Below are 27,015 nucleotides of genomic sequence, written 5' to 3'. Positions count from 1 at the left end.
GAGATTCTGGATGGAGGACAGATACCTAGATCCTGGGAGGAAGCACATATAACCTTAATACCAAAGGAAAACTCAGATTTACTAGATGTAAAGAGCTACAGACCTATTTCACTGTTAAATCTAGACTATAAGCTATTTGCGGATATTGTCGGGAACAGATTGAAAAAGGTTTTGTCAGAAATAATACACAAAGAGCAATCAGGTTTCCTACCAGGTCGTTACATGAAAAACAACGTAAGGAACGTAATCGATATTATTGAATATTTGGAGGTGAAATTTGATAAAAAAGCGGCTCTGGTATTTGTTGACGCCGAAAAGGCGTTCGACAATGTATCCTGGAAATTCATGAAGAAATTAATGGAGAGAAGAGGAATGGGATGTAAATTTAGAGGGGCCGTCGAAGCAATTTACTCAAAGCAAAGGGCTAAATTAATTATAAATAACACATTATCGGAGGAGATAGATATATCCAAAGGTACGAGGCAAGGGTGCCCCTTATCACCCTTGCTATTCATATTAGTATTAGAGGTCCTGATGGACAAGATAAGAGAAAATAAAGATATAAAGGGGATAAGAGTTGGAAATAAAGAATATAAACAACGGGCCTTTGCCGACGACCTTGTGATAACGATAGAAGAACCCAGATCTAGCATGGAAGAGTTGTTAAGAGAATTGGGAAAATTTGGAAATTTAGCCGGCTTTAAGCTAAATAAGAAAAAGACAAAAATGATTACAAAGAATTTGACGAAGAGTGAAAGGACTGAGTTGCAAGAAAAATTTGGTATTGATTCGGTTAAAAAGATAAAATATTTGGGAATCTGGCTATCCAACAAAAATATTAATCTGTTCAACGACAATTATAATAAGACATGGAACGAAATTAAAAAGGACTTGGTAATCTGGAAGAATCTACAGCTGTCGTTATGGGGCAGGATTGCCACCGTGAAAATGAATATTTTGCCAAGGTTCCTGTTCTTATTTCAGATGGTACCGGTTATAAAAGGTACCGGGCAATTCTCAGAATGGAGAAAGGAGATTTCGAAATATATATGGCAGGGGAAACCGCCTAGAATAAGACATAAACTCCTAATTGACAAAAAAGAACGAGGCGGTTTCGCATTACCAGATCTCCAAATGTATTATGAGGCATCCTGTATTACATGGTTGAAAGAATGGGTGACACTTAAAGATACTGACCTCCTGGACCTCGAGGGGTTTAACAACGTGTTTGGTTGGCACAGTTACCTCTGGTATGAGAAAAAAATGGGACATAAAGGGTTTATAACCCATGTAATTAGGAAACCACTATATGAGGTTTGGGTTAGAAACAAACATCTCCTAGAAAGGAAAACTCCAAGGTGGCTGTCGCCAACAGAGGTCCTAAGTATAAAAAAGACAAACATGGAGGCAAATTGGTTGCGGTATGATGATATCCTCATAGACTCGAAAGAAGGCTGGAAAATTAAGCCATATGAACAACTAAAAGAAATAGGAATAGGATGGCTGCAGTATCATCAAATTAATGCCCTGTTCATGAAAGATAGGAAGAACCACGGATTTGAAAACAAAAAATCTAAATTCCAATCAGAATTAGTGGAAGGTAACGAGAAACTACTGTCCAAAATGTATGATCTTTTACTTGAATGGCACACGAAAGACGAGGCGACAAAAGAATGTATGATTAAGTGGGCAGTGGACCTAGGCCATAATATAAATATAGATCAATGGCAAAAGTTGTGGAACCACCAGATCAAGTTCACTGCCTGTATAATATTGAAGGAAAACATCATGAAAATGATGTACAGGTGGCATCTCACGCCCGTCAAACTGGCTAAAATATATAAAACAAATAATAAGAAATGTTGGAAATGTAATATAAAAGATGGGGATTTCTACCATCTTTGGTGGACGTGCAACAAGGTAAAGATCTATTGGGAATTAATCTACAATGAATTAAAAAGATTATTGTGTTACACTTTCCCAAAGAAACCTGAAGAAATGCTGTTGGGTATACTGGGGAGGGAGATTAAGAAGGAAGACCAAAACCTCTTCATGTATGCTACTACGGCAGCGAGAATCGTCTTAGCCCAAAAGTGGAAGACACCAGAGGTCCCAAGTGTAGACGAGTGGAGAGAGAAAATGACAGAATATTTAGAGTTGGCCAAAATGACAGGAAGTCTAAGAGACCAAAAAGAACAAAGGTACCGAAAAGAATGGAATAAGTTTAGGAAATATTTGAAGGATTATGTTAGATGACTAAAAACACTAGTAGAATTACATTTAAAATACAACAAAGAATTATAAAGCCATTGTCCACAAAAAATATAAGTAAAACTACGTGTTAAATACAGATGAGAATAAATGGAAAGAACATATATATATATATAAAGGGAAATGGACAGGCAAGAAAAAGTATGGCACCGAAAACGGTGAAATTATAAATAAAACCAAGAAAGAAAACAGGAGGAAGTCCAGTCCGAAAGAACAAGTGGAGAAGATGAACGCTATAAGAGAAGTAAAGATAAATATGACACAACCAAAGTTTGATTGTACAAATGTAAGTTTATTGGAGAGGTACACAGATTTGTATGTTTGTTTTTATTTCTGTATGTATATTAATTTTATTGCTGTATGTACCTAACTTAGAAATGTTTAAATAAAATAAAAAATGATGATAAAAAAAAAAAAAAAAAAAAGAAAGGAGAAGTCTCAAAGTGGATTCTTGTGGGAATGCATCTCAGTAATTTGAGCAGTTTATTCATGCTGGCGGTTGATTTCCTTTATGCAGATTATCAGTGGTTGTCAGTTGCCTCCAAGCAACCTCTCCAAGAGTAATAAGGCTGATCCTGTAGTCAAGATAGAGATTCATGGAGTTCCTGGAGATATGAATAAACAGCAGACTTCTGTCATAAAGAACAATGGTAAGTCTAACACACCATGAACTTGGGTAAGATGTTCAGTGGAGCTCTGTTCAAAAACACATGTCCAACAACTAGATTTCCCCTCCTGTTTATTGCAGCTTTGAATCCTAGATGGAATGAAACATTCACGTTTAACATCAATGTTCCCGATCTTGCCTTAATACGCTTTGTTGTAGAAGATCAGAATGCACTAACTGCAAATGACTTCCTCGGTCAATTTACTTTGCCAGTTATGAGCATGAATAAAGGTAAGATTAAGCAGGGATGGAGGGACACGGGTGGCACTGTGGGTTAAACCATAGAGCCTAGGGCTTGCCGATCGGAAGGTCGGTGGTTCGAATCCCCATGAACGGGGTAAGCTCCCGTTGCTTGGTCCCAGCTCCTGCCAACCTAGCAGTTCAAAAGCACGTCAAAGTGCAAATAGATAAATAGGTACTGCTCTAGTGGGAAGGTAAATGGCGTTTCCATGTGCTGCTCTGGTTCGCCAGAAGCGGCTTTGTCATGCTGACCACATGACCCAGAAGCTGTATGCCGGCTCCCTTGGCCAATAAAGCGAGATGAGCGCCGCAACCCCAGAGACGGTCACGACGGGACCTAATGGTCAGAGGTCCCTTTACCTTTAAGCAGGGATGGGAGGAGTCAGCGTGCACACACACAATATTTGTGCATGCATGGGTCTCCCCATTCAGTGGGGAGTTTGAGACAATTTTGCACATGCGGTCCCTCTGTGCTGATACAGCTGCCCTATTGCATTGCAATTCATTGGGAGCTCATTGCACCCACTGGAATGGCTACAGAGCTCTAGGCTGGGATGAAATAAGTTGATTACAATGTTGTACAGAGGAGTTAAATTAGCCAAATCAGCCATAACAAAGGCAGCCTTTAAATCAATATAGTCATTTTAGGAGAATTTAAAAGTTTGTGTGAAAGAAATCCATCAAACGGGTTCATACTTGTTTTGTAGCCACAATTTTTTTTATAAAACCCCCCACATAAAATCAGTTTATAAAATATTTCGTTGAGTTTAATATTACATCCACAACCCAATGAAATATCCATAGAATTATTAAATTGTATTTCAGGCTACATGAATGGTCTTGAAATATTTAGTCTCTAACAAGACAACAAAGTCTATGTGCTGTCAGACTGAATCTAGCAATGCTATTATGGAAGAGGAAGATGTCTATTTATCAATATCAAGGCGCAGGAAAACCACAAATAAAAATGCATTCAAATCTACCAGTATGAAGTTAGCAGTACAAAATAAAGAGAGATCATTACTTTAAATGCCATACAAGGATGATTTTTCTGGGGAAGCTAAAGTAAATCTCTACTGTCAAGAGTGCCAAAAGAAACAAAGAAGGAAAATAGTTAGACAACTTTCTTTGTTTATTTTGCAAGATCAAATCAACTTTTCCTTCTGTGACAGAAGCAGTGAACATTTTTCAGATTGAGGGCCATATTCCCTCCTGGGCAACCTTCCAGGGACCACATGGATGCAAATTTTACCTTCATATGGTCAGCTAATTTCTACAATGGACCTTGTCCATTCGGACAAGCAAGAGGCTATGTGAGTGTTTAAGAACACATTGTAGCCAGGCAAAAGCACCTGGGAGACGAATAGGACCAGTGAGGGGTTTGGACTGGGGAGAGTTTCGAGGACCGGACAGGGAGACCCGGAACCATACACTCACCCCCCCTCTCCTTCACTCAGGCAAGCAGAAGGCACCTTCAGAAGATACATTCCAACCATTCAATGGGGTTACAAAACAGGGGCCAGTAGGAGCTGTGTCTGCAGAGCATGTGTGGCCTGGGGAGAATCGGAGGGCCAGATCTCCATATTATGCAATACTCTGTGTATTCTGCAGGGGACACATAGGTCTCTTAAGGAGCAATCATAGTTGCTGGGAGGGTAGCCAAGGGGGTCCACTGATGAGGGTCCACACCCCTGCCATGGGCAGAGCAGGAGGTCCATGGTTGGAGGCCTCTCTAGTGTGGCAGAGTAGGAGGCCCATACATGAGGCCTCTCAGAGCTCTCCACTGACATTTCTCATCGGGCAGTGATCCACAGGGTCAGAAAGTGGGGCGTGCCATGGGGTGGCAGAGAGAGAAAAAGCAAATTCTCCACTGGGCATACCCAATTTCTTTGACCAGGCTGCATTAACTCTCTGGAAGAACCTGGTCTCTTGCTTTTCCACATAGGTAGTTCCCCAAGGATTGTATGAACATGGCTGCACACACAACATGCTTTTGAAACACATTGAAAGCGCATAACTGCCCCTCCCCCAAGAATCCTGGGAACTGTAGTTTACCCCTCCCAGGATTACGATTCCTTCCATCCTTAACAAACTACAGAACTGGGGATTCGGGTGGGGGTGGGAGCATAGCTGCCAAGTTTTCCCTTTTTTTAAGGGAAATTCCCTTATGCTGAATAGGCTTCCTCGTGAGAAAAGGGAAAACTTGGCAGCTATGGGTGGGGGTGGGAAGCAATGTGCTTTAAAAGCATGGTCTGTATGCATCACATGTGTGGATTTACTTTAAAAAAAACAATTGGCGTGGTTTTCTTTTTAAAGCTCCTTCCTTCATCATATTTAATATTCATAATATTTAATCAATTGTTTTCTTTTACGTTTTATTGTAATTTTATTGATGTCAGCCGCCCTGAGCCTGGCTCTCACTGGGGAGGGCGGGGTATAAATAAATAATAATTATTATTATATATTATTGGATGTGCATTTTATATTTAGCACATTTTTGGAAGAAAATAAATCTGCTTCCTTCTTGGTTTGTTTCTAGGTTACCGCCATGTTCCATTGGTCTCCAAGCTCGGAGTGACACTCAAGCCCGCCTCGCTCTTCGTATATATCTGGTATTGCTTTCATGTCCTGAGTTAATGTCATCACTACTCCTCCCAGCTGCGCGTTTAATAAAGCAACCATAACCAAAGCAGAAGGCACCCGTTTCCTTCACACAACACACCTGTAGCTAAACTATGGAATTTGCTCCCACAATATGAAGTGATGGCCACCAGCTTGGAAGGTTTTAAAAGGAGACAAGTCATATCTGTGAAGGAATAATAGAATCATAGAACTGAAGAGTTGGAAGGGACCCCAAGGTCCATCTAGTCCAACCCACCTGCAATGCAGGAATCTCAACTAAAGCATCCGTGGAAGATGGCCATCCAACCTCAGCTTAAAAACCTCCAATGAAGGAGAGTCCATCGCCTTCTGAGGGAGACTCTTCTGCTGTCCAACAGCTCTTATTGTCAGAAAGTTCTTTCTGATATTTAGTTGGAATCTCCTTTCTTGTAACTTGAAGCCATTGGTTTGAGCCCTAACCTCCAGAGCAGGAGAAAACAAGGTTGCTCCATCTTCCATGTGACAGCCCTTGAGATATTTGAAGCTCCTTATGGAATTGGTGTCTTCAGTATTTCACCATTAAGAAACCCCCATCCATCTTGGGCTTCCTTCTCATTGAGTATGGCGTCTCACCCAGTAGTTCCTTCAGCTTTCCCTTGCCTCTGAATCATGAAACCCAAGAGGACATGATCACTTCCTCTTATGGTTCCCAGTAAAGGTAAAGGTAAAGGGACCCCTGACCATTAGGTCCAGTCGTGACCAACTCTGGGGTTGCGCGCTCATCTCGCATTATTGGCCGAGGGAGCCGGCGTACAGCTTCCAGGTCATGTGGCCAGCATGACAAAGCCACTTCTGGCAAACCAGAGCAGCACATGGAAACGCCGTTTACCTTCCCGCTGTAGCGGTTCCTATTTATCTACTTGCATTTTGACGTGCTTTCGAACTGCTAGGTTGGCAGGAATGGTTCCCAGTACTTTTGCTTTATTCATCAGCTTTTCCCTGTTGGTGAGGACTAGGTCCAAGACAGATGATCCCCTTGTTGCTTATTCCACCTTCTGGGAAATAGTTACAGGTAGGTAGCTGTGTTGGTCTGAGTCGAAACAAAATAAAAAAATTCCTTCAGTAGCACCTTAGCACACTTCTTCAGATACACTGAAACAAAAGTAACCAGACCCTTATGTATATTCAGAGGGTGTGTGTGTGGGGGGGGGGTGATGGGAATGGGTGATGGGCTGATAGGAGTGGTAAACCTGTTGATGACTGTTAACGACTGTTAATGACTGCAATTGGTCTTGCGGGAAAAAGCAAGGGCTGAGGTGCTAAGGAAAGTTTGATCATGTATAATGAGATAAGAATCCTATGTCTCTGTTCATACCAGGTGTCTCCATGGTTTTACCACTCCTATCAGCCCATCACCCATTCCCATCACCCCCCCACCCTCTGAATATACATAAGGGTCTGTTTCAGTGTATCTGAAGAAGTGTGCATGCACACGAAAGCTCATACCAAAATAAAAACTTAGTTGGTCTTTAAGGTGCTACTGAAGGAATTTTTTATTTTGCTTCTGGGAAATGAAATTGTCATTGAGGATATGTCTAACCAATGGCTCTTAGCTAGGATGGCTAGGTTCTGCCTCCACTGTTGGAGGCAGTATTCTTCTGAATGCCAGTTGCTGGGAATCACAAATGCAGAGTTGTACCCAGGTCCTGCTTGCAGCTTCCCACAGGCATCTTGATGGCCACTGTGAGAAGAGGAAGCTGGGCTAGATGGGCCATTGGTTTGATCCAGGAGGGATCTTCTTAAAGGTGGCAGGTAGAGGCTTGCACTAGCACACAGAAGTTAATGAGATGACTTGTGTGATTCAATGGACTGGATTTGCATGATAGCAAATATGTGCACTTATCTATTTATTTATTTTTTAAAAAACACTTTTGTGCAGGAAGCAAATTCTTTGCAGTGCTTTGTGTCTCCCTCTAGCTGCTATTGTATTTGGAGCTCATTTCCAGTGTTTAATCCTCTGGCCTTCAAGGGAAATACCAACACTGCTTTTCAGAATGATGCTGTGGCAGAGGTAGGTATGGTAAATAATGTTAGCTTCTTAATACACTGTGCCTGCAACAGAACATTGCCACATGTCCTCAGCTGCAAACAGGTATTCATAGTTTTAGCCAGGCTACCTTCATCTCATGCCATAGTAGTTGACTAGAAGAGTTTTGCAGCAATCAGTGCATCTAAGTGATGATGATGATGATGATGATGATGATGATAATTATACCCTGCCCATCTGGCTGGGTCTCCTCAGCCACTCTGGGCAGCTTCCAACAAAATATTAAAATACAATAGTCCTTCAGTTATTAAAAGCTTCCCTAAACAGGGCTGCCTTCAGATGTCTTCTAAAGTCTGGAAGTTGTTTTTTCTATTGACTTCTGGTGGGAGGGTATTCCACAGGGTGGGCGCCACTACAGAGAAGGCCCTCTGCCTGTAACTTGGCTTCTCACAGCGAGGGAACCACCAGAAGGCCCTCGGCACTGGACCTCAGTGTCCGGGCAGAATGATGGGGGTGGAGACACTCCTTCAGGTATACTGGACTGAGGCCGTTTAGGGCTTTAAAGGTCAGCACCAACACTTTGAATTGTGCTCGGAAACGTACTGGGAGCCAATGTAGGTCTTTCAAGACCAGCGTTATGTGGTCTTGGCCGCTCCCAGCCACCAGTCTAGCTGCCGCATTCTGGATTAGTTGTAGTTTCCGGGTCACCTTCAAAGGTAGCCCCACGTAGAGCACATTGCAGTAGTTCAAGCGGGAGATAAGTAGAGCTTAATATTGAGCTGCAATGTAGCCACTGAAAAATACCAACACAGGCTTTGTAAATTATTGGTATTAATACCCAGTATTGTGCGATGGAATTTTTCTTAGGGGAACAGATAGGGCCAGAGGCGAGGGCGATTGGGGGGGGGGGCGGGGCGGGCGGACGTTGCTCATGTGACATCACAAGGTCCTGATATCTCACAAATGTGCATTGTGCCTCATTCCCTAAGTTGGGCAGAAGCTTCCCAGGCTTTGGGATGGAGGAGCCAATGGAACATTTAGGGGACTAGCCTAGTGCCGCTAGTCCACTGACCACACGCCACTGCTAGCTACTAGCCACAATAGCTATGATCTACCTCCAGAACAGAGTTAAACTAAGGAATTAGCTCCCAGAAGATGTAGTGGAAGCTGTTGAGCCCAGGTCATCCTTGTCAGCTTCCCATAGGCATCTTGGTTGGCTACTGTGAGAACAGGATGTTGGGCTATAACTCAGCAGTCAGCTTGAAAGAGCAGGGCTCTTAAATATTTACGGGTTAGTTATTGGAGTGTGGGGTGTCTTTGCTGGAAGATAATCGGTTAGCTGACCGAGATGACTGACACCTCAGCGTATCAGGTCAGGGGTTTTTATTCTTTCAAGTTTCCAAGCTATGGCAGGTTTTCCTCAGCAGACGAGTTAATTTAATTGGGGTGGGTGTACCTATCTATTCATTATGATGGGTATGTGTTGTTATTCGGTTTCTAAACAGTAATTTTATATAGTTTGTGTAATAAAACAAAATCGATGCTAAAAGCATTAGGTAGGTAGAAATGACATTTCAGTTAGCTTTCAAGGTATTCATCGCCTGGGTTAGTAGCATGAGTGAGTTACCATTAGCATAGCATCCTATTTACAGGTGTGATGTATCTAATCCATTTACCGCAAGCCTTGTATAAATATTACTGTATTTGTGTTTGTGTGGAATGGATGTGTTGAAATGACCGGCCTCAATAGAGCAATAACAAGACAAAAGCAGAGTCAAGACTACAGAACTACTGGAAAGCCAATGTCTACATTTATCTACAGTAAACGTTAAGGGAACAAATTAAAAACCCAGTCTACTGAGAAGCCTCTGAAATCAATATTTATTGAGCTTTAAGGACAGGAAGTTTGAAAAACAGCCAGAGTGAGCTACCAAATGCACTTTATTTTTAGAGGGGAAAGTAATTTGCCTTTTCAGCCTCCCAAAGCTGTAATCAGAATTTTGGCCCTGATAATCTTATGTTGCTTGTGTGGGTGTGTTTTATAGCTATTTTTGTTTTAATTTTTTGGAAAAAGCATTTAAATCACAAATTTTCAGAACTGTGAAGCATATGAAGGTCTTTGCTTGAATAGATTCATATCACACCCTTCATATATTGCACTCAGTGGAGTGGGAGGCTAATATCTCCATCCTTTATGGCATCTCTCTCCAAGAGTTGTCCAAAAGGGAAGATAATGCTGGTTGCTTTGTTAGTGCAAAGGGCTCTGAATTAACTCTGTTTCTTGTCCTGAACTCTGCTTCTTTCGCAATGTCTCCTGTTTTCTACTGTTCAACCTGGCTGAGTTTGTTGCAGTAACGTCTTAAGGGTATCCAGCGCCGTGGTTCAATAATCCTCCAGCACACACACCCCGGCGGCAGTAGCGCGCGGCTGAGGTGCAGAGATGGAGGATAGTGGAGCCTGGATGGCGCGCACCACCTTGCAGGGGGCTGGCCTGGGCGCAGAGCCCACCTCCCGCAGAGGGCCTCCCGCCCTGGACCGGCCCCTCCTTGGCCCCTCCCTCCAGCGGCTGCTCCGGGGCGCGGCAGTGGTGCGCGGCCATTGAGCTTCCTCTATGAAGACATCAGCGAGACATCGGGAGGGAGGCCTCAGAGGCACCTGCAGGGGAGGGGGGAGACTCCTCAGGGGAAGAAGAGCCGCAGGTATTGCTGTGAGAATGGGAAGCAAGGTTTAGGATCGGGGAGAGGAGCACGAGTTCGGCGCTCCCTCCAGCGCACAAACCCCGATCACGGACTGGGAACAGGTGTTCACTCCCAGGCGCATGGTGCCACTCTAGGCAGGAGTCTCGCTAATTCTGCTTCATGGAGGAAGCTCAATGGCCGTGCGCTACTGCCGCCGTGTGGTAGGGGGCGCCGGCAGCAGCTGCTCCCAGACACCAGCCGTTCAGCACCCCTTCCGTGCCCTGGTGGCCAGGCCTAGAGACAGCCCTGTTGGTGTGTCTTAAGACATGGATGATTGGCAGCTCCCTCTGCAATCCCTAACTGGCAACCATTACCCTTCCTTCGAGGCCAGGGCTGGCTAAACTATTTTGGCCCAAGAGCCACATTCAGCCTTCACCAATCATCCAGGGGCCACATATCAGTTGTGGCTATTGCCACACCACCCTCTCTCACACCCACACCCACAACACATGCAGGCCCGCTAAGAAGGGGTGCCATCATTTTTTTTATTTTTTTGCTGCCGGAAGCAAATTCACTGGCGGGCCAGAAAAATTTCCTTGGAGGACCACATCAGCCCCCAAGGAGATGGCTAGTTGCCCCTGCTCTAACAGCAAATGGGCATAAGAGAATAAGAACCTGTTGGATCAGGCCAATGGCCCATCTAGTCCAACATCTTGCTACCATTGTGCCCAACCAGATGCCTCTGGAAAACCCCAAAACAGGACTTGAGCCCAACAGCATTCTCGCTTCTTGCAGTTTCCACTGTGGTAGCCCAGGCCAATGTTAGGGACCACCAAGAAGCAAGGCAGGATTTCAGCATCCTGACAAAATCCTCTACATATGCGGGTGGTGCTGTGGTCTAAACCACTGAGCCTCTTGGGCTTGCTGATCAGAAGGCCAGCAGTTCAAATCCCCGGGACTGAGTGAGCTCCTTTTACTCTGTCCCAGCTCCTACCAAGCTAGCAGTTGGAAAGCACGCCAGTGCAAGTAGATGAATAGGTACCACTGCGGAGGGATGCTAAACACCATTTCCATGTGCTCTGGTTTCCATCATGGTGTTCCATTGTGGAAGTGGTTTAGTCATGCTGGCCACATGACCTGGAAAGCTGTCTGTGGACAAATGCTGGCTCCCTCGGCCTGAAAGAGAGATGAGTGCTGCAACTCCATATTTGCCTTTGACTGGACTTTTAACCGTCCAGGGGTCCTTTACCTTTTTACCTACATATGCTGATAAATGTAGAAGTGAACACACACAACCTTTCTTGCAAGCACCGCTTGTATATAGTGACTGGTCCAACTTGTCCGACTGGGAGTCAGTGTCTAGTATGGTGTTTCCTTGGTGTGGTAGTAGCAAATATATACAGACATTCACCACGGCAGTGATCAAGGCATGCTTAGAGTCCAACAAGAGTAGGAGACTCTCTCTCTTGCTTGCGCCTTGTGGTGAGAGAAGCAGAGAGAGAGTCTTTGTCTCTTGTTGGACTCTAAGCATGCCTTGATCACTGCAGTGGTGAATGTCTGTATATACAGTAATACCTCGGGTTACGAACGCGATCCGTTCCGGATCGCAGTTCGTAAGCCGAAAAGTTCGTAAGCCGAACGCTGCGCAAAGCGCCATTTTGCGCATGCGCAAAGCACGATTTTTGCAATTTTCGCGCTTTGCGCATGCGCAGACCGCGCACACCGCTTTGGCGCGCGCGCACACGCGGCGAAAACACTTCCGGGGGCAGCGCAGTTCATAACCCGAACTGTTCGCAAACCGAGGTGTTCGTAACCTGAGGTACGACTGTATATGCTACCAATATGCTTTTATGCCTGTCAAGTAAAACTTCTACACTTGACTGAATCTTTATGGCGTCAATGAGTGTTTATTGCCTACTGTGTGTACCTTCAACCCCAAAGACGCTTCCGAGGAGGGAGCTGTGTTTAGATGTAACTGCTGAGTATGGATACTGGCACACACGAACAGTGAAAGTGATGCCGGACCCAACCCTTCTAAACAATCCCTTCTAAATGATGGATTGATCCAGCAATTTGCCCATAAGAAAGCAGCTGATGTGCTAGACGTAGAGCATGATGGATTGATGGACCTTGCTGCTGCACAAGTTGCAGTGCTGGCCACATGCTTAGATGGCTCCAGAAGGGCATCCGGTTAATTCATGGAAGATAGAGGTCTACAAGTGACTACAAATTATGATCACTGTGGCATCTTCAGGTTTAGAGGCTGTAGAGCACTGAATACCATCTGCTGGGCTGCAGCAGTAGGGCTATGGCCTCCACCTCCTACTTCTGGTCTTCTGGGAGAAGATGCTGGGCTAGACAGACCATTACCAGTAGCAGTTTGCAGGGTGTGGTTGAGCCACCCTCCTGACAATGACATCGCTGCAAGTTACTGAGATGAACTGTGGGCAGGGAAGAAGACGAAGAGTTTGGATTTGATATCCTACTTTATCACTCCCCTTAAGGAGTCTCAAAGCGGCTAACATTCTCCTTTCCCTTCCTCCCCCACAACAAACACTCTGTGAGGTGAGTGGGGCTGAGAGACTTCAGGGAAGTATGTCTAGCCCAAGGTCACCCAGCAGCTGCATGTGGAGGAGCGGAGACGCGAACCCGGTTCCCCAGATTACGAGTCTACCGCTCTAAGGTCAGGGCTGCATGAGCACACCAGTTTGAGCAAACCTGCCACTCCCACAGTTGCGCCTGCAAAGCTCCAACCTTGCAGCTGCCACAACCTGTTCCATCTCTCTCTCTCTCTCTCTCTCTCTCTCTCTCTCTCTCTCTCTCTCTCTCTCTCTCTCTCTCTCTCTCTCTCTCTCTCTCTCTCTCTCGTGACACCAGTGTCTGAAGAATAGCTCCACCCCACCAGATGGATACCTACCAGTCAGATGTTGCTCCAATCCCATGTAGCTCTTGGGTTCTGAGAGTTGCCAAAGCAACATGCAGGCAATTCTATCCCCAGTCTTCAAAAATTCTGCCAGGCATTGTGTGGGAAGCACTTTAACCCTCCTCTCCTCCTCGAGATAACCTGGTCTGGGGCTAGAGGAGCGGACACGGAGCAATGGATTCAAGCTACAAGAAAGAAGATTCTACCTAAACATTAGGAAGAACTTCCTGACAGTAAGAGCTATTCAACAGTGGAACTTGCTGCCAAGGAATGTGGTGGAGTCTCCTTCTTTGGAGGTCTTTAAGCGGAGGCTTGACAGCCATCTGTCAGGAATGCTTTGATGGTGTTTTCTGCTTGGCAGGGGGTTGGACTGGATGGCCCTTGTGGTCTCTTCCAACTCTATGATTCTATGATTCTAGATGAGTAGCTTCCTACATGGCTAGCCCACCAAGTCCTCTCAAATTATTTATGATTTGTATTTATAGTCTTCCCTTCAGTGCACGGCCCTAGGGTAGGTTACAAAAATATCACAATAAAAAAAAAGATGCAGATGAACTTGGAAACCATAAAGCAAAACCATAAAATAAACAAACAGCACCATTAACAAAACAGCAGTGCAGGAGAAGGGAAGCGACCCACTCAGCATAGCTGCCAAGTTATCCCTTTTTTAAAGGGATTTTCCCTTATGCTGAATAGGCTTCCTCGCGAGAAAAGGGAAAACTTGGCAGCTATGCCACTCAGTCTGATGCCTGGGTCAAGAGGTGCGTGCTTTGATCAGTCATCGTAAAGTGTGCACATCTCAGAGTGGGGTCACTCCATAACTTGGGGGGGGGAGGCGCACAGAGAAGACATTCTCATGCACCACCACCCTTGATTAGTGCAACAACACTCACCTTATGCCATAGAGAGTTCCACAGTTTTATTCCGTATCAGGTGGCAAAAGTTATTTCTTTTGCCTGTCCTTTTGACCCTGCTGCCAATTAACTTCACTGAGTGACCTCCGAGATATAGTATTAGGAGAGCGGGGAGGGGAAATATTGATCTTTCTTCAGTTACTTCCAATTTAACTTCCTTATTTAATTGGGCTGAGCAGAACTGCACATAGTTGTTTATGCCATGCTGTTCAGAGCAGGGAGGGATGAGTCTGCCACTTTCGGTTTCAGCTTTCCACATTTCCACAGTACTTTGTAAATCCTTTTAAAAGAAGTCCTTGTGGAAACTCACCTGCATTTCAGTGTAGTTTTCTACAGCTATACACCACTTGGTATGCAGTATTGCCTAAAATGTACCACTTTGCAAACAAATTTATCCTAATATGAAACATATTGTATTTAGTATTTTCACTGTTATATGCATATTTATGCACACTTTACTGTGTGCAACTTCTGCATTTTTGTACACATCACTTGGTTGGAAAACTGTATTCCATAAATGGGAGAAGTGCCAATTTTGAAAGATGGGCCCTTATTTCAATTTGTGCTTTGGAAAGAGTGAATCAGATAGGTTCGCCACTAAGTGCAAACTGAATCAAACTTCGCCCACCCTACTAGCATGTAGAAGAGCTTTATTAAACACAAGCCCTGGAATTTGGGATTCCCCCTCCAAACTGAAGCCAACGATTTGTTATTGTTTTGTGCCACTTTGTACCACATTTTTTTTACCACCACCCCCTACAAAGAGGTACAAAATGTTGGCATCAGTTTGGAGGGGATCCCAGATTTGGGGGTTCATATTTAATAAAGCTGATCTTACTTCCCAAGTAAATGGAGTAAATGTCCCAGGAGCAGAAATCTGAGGGTCATGATCCAAGATAGAGAGATAGATAGGGAGACTGGCAGATATTAGGACCCACCCTATTCTTGTGACTGTAATTTGTTTTTGACATTGCGTTTTTTAACTGATGCAATGCTCCCTGGGACCTTATGGTGAACTGCAGGTAAGAATACAAAAATGATGATGTAACTGCTTATGGTTTACTATAGTGCTCTGTTCTTTTTCAAAGCAGAGGAGGAATTTAGAGCAAAAAAAAAAAAAAGCAGCATCTGGAGGTGTTCAGATCCACCTCCACTCATTGCCTTATCCCTCCAAACCACTCCTCCCCCAAGCCACTTACCCCATTGGGTTCAAAATTCTGGTTTGTAAAAGGAAACACGTTTTGAGCCCTGCAGAGAGAAAAGCTGCTAGCTGCATGATTTGGAACAGGTGTGAAATGGTCAGGGAACAGGTTAAACACCCACGCTGCATCTCATTTCTAAATAACCTGCTCTTGAAGATGCTTCGATGTTTACAAAACAGCACTGGAGGAACACGATGAACCGCATTAGCGTGTAGTGGGTAAGCCTTCGCTGCGATTGCATGCTGGAAAATATACACACAGGCCTTTTATGCACCTGTGCTAATGGGGACATGTTTTTTTTTTTTTGCAAATGGAGGACAGTAATTCCACGAAGATAACAAAATGACAATAGACCATGAAAAAGCCATTATAATTTCCTCGTGATTAGCAGCTTGCTATGTGCACTTAGCAACCTCTTCTGTGCTCAGATTCTCCAAGGCAAACACTTCAGTTAATGTGGCAAAACAGTTCACGAGGAAAAGAGGGAGAGACGTCCACAGGAATGAGTAATTCACTTGCCTGCGACAACCTTTGGCAGCCTCGTGCCCTCTGCCCTGTGCTGGCTGGGGCTGATGGGAGTCCAAAAAAATAAATAAATCTGGAAACTTAGCTAAGGCTGACTGGGGTTGATGGGAGTTGTGGCCCAAAACACCTGGAGGCTACTATGTTGGCGCATCCTGGCTGGGTCTGATGGGAGATGTAGTCCAGCTATCTTGTTGGTGAAGTCTGGCCTATCACTGTTCAAATTGTAGTATCTTCCAGTGCGCAGTGTTTTCCTGTAGTTAAGTGAAAGTTGTTAATGGAATGACAACAGCATCACTACCACCATCACCCTGTGCAATCGAAGGCAGAGCAGATCCTTGCAGCTTGTGGGGTGAAGATACCCCGGTTATGTTGGAGGCTGATGCAGGAGCCGTCCCTGGCTTCACCATTGCTCCAGCCAAACTGGAATAAAAGAATCATCGAATTGTAGAGATGGAAGGGACCCCGAGCTCCATCTAGCCGAACCAATGCAGGGATCTCAACTAAAGCATCCCTGATAGAAGGCACCCAATTCCTTCACACAGCACATACGTAGCTAAACTATGGAATTTGCTTCCACAAAATGAAGTGATGGGCACCAGCTTAGATGGCTTTAAAAGGAGGTAAGTCATATCTGTGGAGGAATAATAGAATTGAAGAGTTGGAAGAGACCCTGAGGTCCGTCTTGTCCAACCCCCTGCAATGCAGGAATCTCAACTAAAGCATCCATGGCAGATGGCCATCCAACCTCTGCTTAAAAACCTCAAATGAAGGAGAGTCCACAGCCTTCTGAGGAAGTCTGTTCTGCTGTTGAACAGTTCTTACTGTCAGAAAGTTCTTTCTGATGTTTAGTTTAGGGTTGCCAGATGTCCCCGTTTCCCAGGGACAGTCCCCGGATTTGAAAATTCCACCCCCGGACAAATTCCGTCCCCGGAATGTCCCTGGATTTCATTAAATGTCCCCGGGAAATGTGACACCCTGCTCTCCTGGAGTAATATGCAGCTGGAGGGGTGGGAGGTTTTTGCACAGGCAGATGCAGAGGTGGGTGGGGGGGGGTCAAAGAGTGCGAAAGAAGGGCTTTGCACCTTGCCCAGCAGAGAAACCGTGCGCCTTGCACCCGTCCTGGGCAACAGCGTGCCACCCACCCATGACTCCCCAGCCTGCGCAAAAACTACCTTCCCACCCCTCATGTTTTTCTAGGGACGGGTGGCAACCCTAGGCACAATGCACTCTACTGAAACATAGGGTTTTCTGCCTCCCCCAATCTGTCAAAACGAAGGGGGGAAGGGTCAGGAGATCGGGGGAGGATTGGGAGTCACTGGCGGGAGGCGTTCAGTCGCAAGGTGTGCGGTTTCTCTGCTGGGCAAGGCATGGAGGGGTGAGATGACTTCGATTCCCTCGGCCAACTGGAGCAGCGGCGGAGCTGGTGCAGAGCCAGGCAGATGAGCATGAGAGACAGCGTGAACAAGAGCATGTCCCTGATGGCCGGGAACTGCAGAAGTCAAATTGGAGCACGGAAGCCTTATGTTCTTTTAAGTTGAGGCTGCTTGAGCTGAGGTATCTCCATTGCAGGGGTTTGGTCTAGATGCCCCTCAGAGGTCCTTTCCAAAACTGTGATTCTGTGATCATCCTACAGTCGTATTCTCAAACTCTGCTTCCAACTCCACCCCCCAGGTTTCTCTCCTCCAGACTTCTCAAGACAGCAATGAAATGAAAAAATAAAATAAAATAAAATAAAATAAAATAAATAAAATAGGGATAGTAAAAGGTAAAGGGACCCCTGACAGTTAGGTCCAGTCACGGACGACGCTGGGGTTGCGACACTTATCTCGCTTTACTAGCCGAGGGAGCCAGCTTACAGCTTCCGGGTCATGTGGCCAGCATGACTAAGCCGCTTCTGGCGAAGCAGAGCAGTGCACGGAAACGCCGTTTACCTTCCTGCTGGAGTGGTACCTATGTTTCTACTTGCACTTTGTCATGCTTTCGAACTGCTAGGTTGGCAGGAGCTGGAACCGAATAACAGGAGCTCAGCCCGTTGCAGGGATTCAAACCGCCAACCTTCTGATTGGCAAGCCCTAGGCTCTGTGGTTTAACCCACAGCACCACCCGCGTCCCTTGTAAGGGATAGTAAAGCATGTAATTTTTTTTAAAAAAGTGTCCCTGGATTCATTGGGGGGGGGAATCTGGTAACCATAGTTTATTTAGAATCTCCTTTCTTGAAACTTGAAGCTATTGGTTTGGGTCCTACCCTCCAGAGCAGGAGAAAACAAGCTTGCTCCATTTTCCATGTGACAGCCCTTGAGATATTTGAAAATTTCTATCATATCCCATTTTGATCTTCTCTTTTCCAGGCTAACCAGCTCCTTCAACTGTTCCTCATAAGGTTTGGCTTCTAGACCCTTGACCATCTTGGTTGCCCTCCTCTGTACATGTTCCAGCTTGGTCAACATCCTTTCTAAATTGTAGTGCCTAGAACTGGACACAGTCTTCCATGTGTGGTCTGACCATGGCTGGATGATCTATGAGTTTATGAATGCAAAAATAAAGGTGCATGACCTGACTTTCTTAAATATATATTTATGTATTGCTTTGGATAACATTGTACCTATTGACCTCACAGAAAACAAGGCTGCAGTGGTAATCTGCCCCCCCCTCCCCACCATTCCAATGTAGGGCATTTTTAGCACACACTTTCAGCTCTACCACTTTCCCATTAAGCTGTGAGGAGGTTAAGATGGGATCGGCATATCTGTTTGATTCAGTCACACTTCTGGGTCAAGCCCGCCTGACCCAGCCTGGAGGCCAGGTCAGTCACATTTACCGATTGCACCTCCTGCTTCTTGTAGGTCAGCTCTGTGGCTCAGAAGGAAAATGGGAGGCTTGCTGCTGTGCATCTCAAATACTGACATTCCAGTCCAGGAAAAGGAGCGCAGCACTCTCGCTATCTCAGAAGGTCAACACAGGGTGAAGAAGAAGGGAATGCAGGAGACGCTGTGGATGTTGGTGCATTTGTCGGTGGCTAGCATTTCTTGCAATTACTGACACACAAGGAAAATAAAATACGCTTTGTCAAAGGAGTGGGGAAACAGATCTTGTTGGCAGCCTAGATGATGATGGTGATGATGATTAATTCAATTTATATTCCGCCCTGTATCAAAAGATCCCAGGGTGGCGTACAACATTAAAAACACATTGTTGTTGTTGTTTAGTCGTTTAGCCGTGTCCGACTCTTCGTGACCCCATGGACCATAGCACGCCAGGCACTCCTGTCTTCCACTGCCTCCCGCAGTTTGGTCAAACTCATGTTCGTAGCTTCGAGAACACTGTCCAACCATCTCGTCCTCTGTCGTCCCCTTCTCCTAGTGCCCTCCATCTTTCCCAACATCAAGGTCTTTTCCAAGGATTCTTCTCTTCTCATGAGGTGGCCAAAGTATTAGAGTCTCAGCTTTACGATCTGTCCTTCCAGTGAGCACTCAGGGCTGATTTCCTTAAGAATGGATAGGTTTGATCTTCTTGCAGTCCATGGGACTCTCAAGAGTCTCCTCCAGCACCATAATTCAAAAGCATCAATTCTTCGGCGATCAGCCTTCTTTATGGTCCAGCTCTCACTTCCATACATCACTACTGGGAAAACCATAGCTTTAACTATACGGACCTTTGTAGGCAAGGTGATGTCTCTGCTTTTTAAGATGCTGTCTAGGTTTGTCATTGCTTTTCTCCCAAGAAGCAGGCATCTTTTAATTTCGTGACTGCTGTCACCATCTGCAGTGATCAAGGAGCCCAAGAAAGTAAAATCTCTCACTGCCTCCATTTCTTCCCCTTCTATTTGCCAGGAGGTGATGGGACCAGTGGCCATGATCGTGGTTTTTTTGATGTTGAGCTTCAGACCATATTTTGCGCTCTCCTCTTTCACTCTCATTAAAAGGTTCTTTAATTCCTCCTCACTTTCTGCCATCAAGGTTGTGTCATCTGCGTATCTGAGGTTGTTGATATTTCTTCCGGCAATCTTAATTCCTGCTTGGGATTCATCTAGTCCAGCCTTTCGCATGATGAATTCTGCATATAAGTTAAATAAGCAGGGAGACAATATACAACAGAACATCAATGATAAAAACATAATAAAAAGCATATAGGCATAATAGAATTGTTTTTGTTGTTTAGTCTTTTAGTCGTGTCCGACTCTTTGTGACCCTATGGACCATAGCACGCCAGGCACTCCTGTCTTCCACTGCCTCCCGCAGTTTGGTCAGACTCATGTTGGTTGCTTCGAGAACACTGTCCAACCATCTCGAACAGTCCTCTACCGCACACTTCCACAGGCCCTAGATTATTTAATAGCCATGGGCCTGGGTAAAGAGGAATGTTTTTGCCTGGCGCCTAAAGACATGTAATGACGGTGGCAGGCGAGCCTCTCTGAGGAAAGCATTCCACAATTGGGGAGCCACCACAGAAAAGGCCTGTTCTCTTGTTGCCACCCTCTGGATTGTTGCCTTTTCTATATTCTGCGGGCCAGGTTTGACAAGTGGGCAGAGATGTCCACCTGCCAGTCACCTGACTCCATGGAGAAATCAAACTGTACCGGCAGAAGCATGGCACTTTGTAAGTGCATGGGGCTTGGCCAGTACAACCCAAATGGGGAGTCCCGGGGAGTCTAATTGGGCCTGCGGCCTTATGGGGTTCAGAATACGGGAGCAACATGGGCCCTCCAGACCATTAATCTGGGTCTTGCAACAACCTCTGGACAGAGAAACACTGCAGGAAACTGAGCCCCCTTTAGCCAGTGTTTTTCATTTATTCCCATCAGGGCTGAGCTGTGAGGAGCAGCAGTAAGGGCCGGCGGGGTGGCATGAGCAGGGTGGGGTTCCTTAGATGGCTTACCAACACTGCAGATCACTTCCCGTTACTGAGTGGGATTGGTTCTGCCACTGCGCCAATCCAGGGCTGGGCTCCCAGCTGCTTGATCCCAACCCCTCTTGGTACCCATGTTTTGGAAGCCAGGTAAGTAACACAGCCCTGGTCAGCAGTCTGCAGGGAGTGAGAAATCAGGAGCTGAGGGGCAAAGCCAGTAGTTAGGACTGAAGAACAAGTCAAGACTGAAGGAGAATCAAGGAAGCTGGCTTGAGGAGCATGTCAGAAGTGAAGACTGGAGGTCAACAAAGGACACAGGAATATGGCAGATCTCATGAAGACGTTTATGTTCGGACCAGGCTCAACTGGGACAGAAAGCCTGTTCATACTCCTTTCCATCCCAAAAGATCCAGCAGCCAACCTGGTTGGGTAGAGTTAATCCAGGGCCCGCTCAAAATGTTCCTCCTGCAGTTCAGTGTATCACCACACAAGGCAGCTGTCCACAGATCTTAGTAGTTCTTGACACTCTCAGCCCAGCTTCTCTCATTAGTTCATTCTTCCCTCATCACTGGTGCCATTTCCTATCCTTCCATGCTTGAGATTCTATAAAAGCCCTACAAAATGTGGATGCCAATTGTTTTACCCCTCATATACTGAACTGATCACTGCACTGGGTATGATAAAGGAACTGGATGTTCAACATAGTGACAGCTCTTATCAGACAGGACCCATTTAAGACCATCCTTTTCTAAAAAGCCTTTTCTATTATTATTATTATTATTAAATATATTTTATATATTTTAATTGAATATATTTTAATTAAAGATTTCTTGGTTTACAAAAGTATGTGCAATGTCTCTTTTTTCAAGTTACATTTTCTACAGATCAGTTTCATTTGTTGAGACATTAGTGATACATTAGGAAGAAAAGGGGGAAAGAGGTGGAGGGGGACATGGTGAGTCGGGGTCGGGGTCGGGTGGCGATGCTTCTATTTTATTTGGGGGTTTTGTGTCAGCATCACTTGTATGGGTTCTCTTTACTATTCACTTGTATTCCTTTGGTGTGAATGCTGATATTCCTTTGGTGGTGAGAGAGGTTGGGGTTGGCCCTAGGGTGTGGTTGGTTGGTTGTGATTGGCTGTGGTGAGAGAGGTTGGGGTTGGCCCTAGGGTGTGGTTGGTTGGTTGTGATTGGCTGTGGTGAACTTTGTTTTCATGTGCGAGTGGTGTGTGTGTGTGTGTGTGTGTGTGTGTGTGTGTGTGTTGGATCAGGTTAGCCAGCTTGATTCGAATGCTATTGGCCGGTTCTTCTTGTTGTCTTGTTGGATGAGTATGTGATAAAGGCCTTTTCAAACAGATTTTTTTAAAATTCCCAGTCTGCATCTGTATTGGATTTGAAATTGTTTTTACATATAAACACATTCTTAGTTGTTCTTTTGTAAGAGTTATGCTTGCTTTCATATATAAAATTGTGTAATTGTTTTTTGCTCTCAAAATAATATTTTGTTTTTTTTTAATTAAAAGAAACAAAGAAACAGTGAGGAAGCGAAATAACACCCTCCCCAAAAATAAAAACTAGGAGAACCTCCAACAAAGGTTTCAAAATTCACAGCAGAAAAGCAGAACAGCTAAATCATCAAGACATCCACAAAAGCTCACATAGAAAGAAAATTATTCTGGTACTTTAAAATGCTGATATACAGAGAATGGTAATTGATATGAAGAACTACAGTTAAAGATCCCTGGACGGTAAAGGGAGGTGGACAACACACTGATAAATAAATATAAAATGGCATAATCTAAATATAAGGCACCTCTAAGGCATAGCCTGGTATAAACTCTGTTTAACTGAAATATTGTATACGGAATCATAGAAATAAATAAATACTTTTTCGGCAGCGCACTGAAATGAATCCTGGATCCTGGATCTAAAACTCGGTGGCCAACGTGACGTGAAACATTGATGCTCTCGTTTTCTTCTTGTGCTTTCCTTTCTTGTCGAAAAGCGGGAAGGAGAGGAAGGCCAATTATGAATTCAAGGCATTCCTGCCCAAGCTGTCGCAGTCTTGTTAGCTCTCCACATATTTTTAAAGTTGGGAATACAGAGCTAACATTTCATAATTAACCCTAGCTATGTTCTCCAAGCATCAGAAGTTATTTCAAGGAGAAAGCAAAGAAAATGCATTGCACTGGCTTACTGAGAAAGCATGCCCACTGAGAGAGTTCAGGACACAAAGACACACACACACACACACACACACACACACACACACACACACACACACAGAGGCACACACTCCTTGTTTCAGCAACCTAAATCTAACTAATATGTGTAAAATTGAGAATCGTCTAATTTCTCTCTCTGTGTGTGTGTATGTGGGTCTGGCATTCTCCCACTCAGTTTCAGCCTTGGTTTCTTAAAAGGGGCAATAGGATCAGGCAGGGTCAGCCCCATTCACCCTGAGGCCAGGCAATAGGATCCCCAAGGAGAGCAGATGCTGATGTGGAGCTTTATTCAGGGCCGGCCCACACATGAGGCCAGGTGAGGCGACCACCTCAGGCGGCAGGGTCCACCAGGACATTCAACGCTTCTGAGGTTTTTACAATACAATAAACGAAACGAACCAACCTACAGGAAATAAAGAAAAGAGAGAAACTAACTGAAGTATACTCGGAGTCGAGAGTGAATTTCATGCTCTTTATTCAGCTCGTAGTCATCAAGGAGAAGAAGAGAAGAATGCCCTTTCCCCAAAACCATCAGCTTATATACATTATTTACACAATGGGCTTTGCGTGATTGGCTACTTCAGGGCTACACCTGTGGGCCAATCAGTTTGTGGATTGACTTCTGCCAGCAGCCTGATTGGCTGCTCCTGCAGGCCAATCAGCTTGCGGATTCACTTCCACCTGGAGTTGGATTGGGTGGCTCCTGCAGACCAATCAGACTGCTGATTCTGGATCCTATTGTTCTATGATTCAGCTCAGTACATAACACTAACGAAAGATGAAATGGAAACAAGAAGTTCCTCCCTCATCAATGTATCTTAAGTTTCATCCCCGGCAGAGGAAGGTGTGCGCACCCCCAGCTCTCACCTGGGCTCATCCCTCTCTTCTCATAGCCTCTCACAATGAGGGTCCCTCACATGGGGTCCAATCTTCAGGACAGTCAATCCTTCCATCAATCTTTCTTCTCTCCTTGTTCCTGATGTAGACCTTCCTTCTCCCCTTCTTCCTGGAGGGGGGAGCTGCCATTTTGGAGTTGGCCTCAGGTACCCAAATGTCTTTAACGGGCCCCGGGATTGGGTTTGTCAGCACTGCTGACTGTCCACACCGCTCTCCTGCTCCCCAGAAATGGTGGCCTGCAGGGACAGTTGCAAATAACAACAACAACAACAACAACAACAACAACAACAACATTATTTATATGCCACCCATCTGACTGAGTTACTCCAGACACTCTGGGAGGCTTCCAACAAATTAAAACACAGTAAGATCTCAAACATTAAAAAGCTTCCGTATACAGGGCTGCCTTCAGATGTCTTCTAAAAGTCAGATAATTGTTTATTTCCTTGACATTTGATGGGATGGTGTTCCACAGGGTGGGTGCCACTACCGATAAGGCCCTCTACCTGGTTCCCTGTAACCTCACTTCTCACCATAGCTGCCAAGTTTTCCCTTTTCTCACGAGGAAGCCTATTCAGCATAAGGGAATTTCCCTTAAAAAAAGGGATAACTTGGCAGCTATGCTTCTCACAGTGAGGGAACTGCCAGAAGTAGATGCATCCGAACCATACACACTTTTGAAAGCTAGGCCTGGCTTAGCACCACCCTCTCCTTTCCTCAAAATGACTCTTCCAGTGCCTATTCTGTACCACCATCCCTCCCCCCCAAATATACAGTACTGTATTGGTAGGACAGCCACTTGCCCGTTGCCAAAAGGGGAAAAGGACAAAGTAAGATACCGTACAGGTATGTATATAAATTGTATGCACAAATTCATAGGTAAAGGGCTCATCGTGGTTCGTATCAATGTAAGAGCCTGCTGGATCAGGCCAAAGGTCCATCTAGCCCAGCATCCTGTTCTCAGAAAGGCTGACCAGATGCCCTTAATGGGAAACCCGCAAGCAGGATCCAAGCACAAGAGCACTCTCCCTTCTGTGGCTTCCAGAGACTGGTATTCAGAAGTGCTGCTGCCTTCAGCTGTGAAGGTAGAGAGCATAGCTACCCTGGTTAATTGCAATTCCTAGAATGGTTTAACCATCTCATTTTCTTAAGGCAGCTCTGTGGGGCGAATAGGGGCCTTCGAACAACAAGCAGTTGCCAGAATTCTTTAGGGAAAGCCAGAAATGTTTAAAGTAGCATCATGGCGCTTAAATGGTATGTTGTGGTGCAAGTCTGTTCCTCTAAGCACTGCGTCTGGAAGGCCTCACTGTGCTGCTTTTTGAGCCTGTGGCAACAGCTGTTCTTCCAGCCTCTCTACCTGACCCTTGGGGCCCTATCCAGGACACACTCCTCACCAGCTCTGATTTGCTCCATTCTTGAATGCTTTTGCTCACCTGGAATGTCTCTGTGAATGCTGATATTTACTGGTTTAACAAAATGGACAGACTTCTTGATTGTAAGGAAACTTCCTACCTGTTCAAGAGTGATTCTTGCTTTCCTGGATGGAGGTTGAATTGGGAAGATGCAGCGTGGCACCGAAACAGGCTGGACCGCTTCCTAAAGCTGCAGATACAGATGCAAGTTGAGTGGCACACATCCCTAATAGGTAACACTGAGCTAAACAGACCAATGATTTGACTTGGTATAAGTCAGCTGCATGGGGACGCGGGTGGCGCTGTGGTTAAACCACTGAGCCTAGGGCTTGCCGATCAGAAGGTTGGTGGTTCGAATCCCTGCAACGGGGTGAGCTCCCATTACTTGGTCCCAGCTCCTGCCAACCTAGCAGTTCGAAAGCACATCAAAGTGCAAGTAGATAAATAGGTACTGTCACAGTGGCCGGAGTGGACTGCTTCAGAGTAACGACGCTACGCAGCTCTGCATTTTATTCTTTTATTGGTGCTGCGTATTTACAGTGCTCAAGTCATTGCTATTTACACGGAGCGATGTTGTCAGTCGGTTTCAGAACCTCCTAATGGCTTTTGGCGCGTCTTTCTCCAACACAAAAGCTTTGGCAGACCCATCCTCTTGCCCCTCCTCTTCCTGCGTAATTCTGGAGTTGGAGGGATGGGTCTTCCCCCCTTGCTTGCCCCTTCCTGTCCCACCTGGGACCCTGGCTCCTCTACCTTGCCTGAGCCTCGGACACGACTTCCTGCTTCCCCACTGGAATCGGAACTCTCCCTGCTTTCCCCTTTGCTCGAGGACGGGCTTGAACTCAGGAGGGGAGGGACTTCGCGATATCCCCTGTCCCTCACATCCACCCCCCTCCCAAGCTCTCCTTCACCCCTCCCCAGGCCCCCCCCATGTGTCGGTGACGACTGGAAGCCTAAGAACTCAGTGCTCTCCGAGCCCGTTGGTGTGAATACCTCCCCCCAGTCCTGCGAGCCCCCCCCTTCCGCCTGGGCGGACGGGAATCCCAAAAAGTCCGTGGCGTCAGAGCTGGTGGGGGTAAAAACGTTCTGCCAATCTGCTCCTTCCTCTGACTGGGTGGATCTCGGTGACACCCATACCTCATCCTCTGGTTCCTCAAACTCCGCTTCCCAGCGCCATGGTGAGCTGCTCTCCCGTGCCTCCTCCTCCTCCCCCTCCCTTTCCATGTGCCAGGGCTTGGGTCTGTGGGGAAAGAGGGCGTGAAATTCTTCCACCAAGAATTCCTCCTGTATCTGAGTGGCTGGGACCCATTCATTCTGGGACGGTGGAGCATCCTCCCATGCCATGAGGTACTCCAGTCCCCCCACCCCCCACCTTGAATCCAGGATGGCCGTGGCCTCATTGAGTTGCTCCCTGCCTTCCCTCTCCCCCCCTCCCTCGGGGGTTTGTTCGCTGTCTCGGAGCCTGCTGCTTTCCCTGTACGGCGACAGCAGCGATCTATGAAACACTGGATGCACCCTCATGTCCTCTGGCAGTGCCAGCCTGTATGCCACCGGGTTTACCTGTTGCGTGAC

At 45.8% G+C, this 27,015-nt stretch overlaps 1 protein-coding gene across 1 annotated transcript in view; it reads left to right on the top strand.

Moving 5' to 3' along the window:
• Positions 1 to 27,015, top strand: part of LOC118091191 (1-phosphatidylinositol 4,5-bisphosphate phosphodiesterase zeta-1-like) — a 155,144-nt gene that overhangs the window by 41,118 nt on the left and 87,011 nt on the right. Inside the window, exons 10-12 of the mRNA XM_060279445.1 lie at positions 2,789 to 2,921; positions 3,020 to 3,169; positions 5,718 to 5,790. Of these exons, the coding sequence (XP_060135428.1) occupies positions 2,789 to 2,921; positions 3,020 to 3,169; positions 5,718 to 5,790 (356 nt within the window). The remainder of the gene's footprint in view (positions 1 to 2,788; positions 2,922 to 3,019; positions 3,170 to 5,717; positions 5,791 to 27,015) is intronic.

The sequence above is a fragment of the Zootoca vivipara genome, chromosome 10, assembly GCF_963506605.1.
Source record: "Zootoca vivipara chromosome 10, rZooViv1.1, whole genome shotgun sequence".
NCBI classification, from domain to species: domain Eukaryota; kingdom Metazoa; phylum Chordata; class Lepidosauria; order Squamata; family Lacertidae; genus Zootoca; species Zootoca vivipara.
This window is presented reverse-complemented; position numbering and strand designations above follow the sequence as displayed.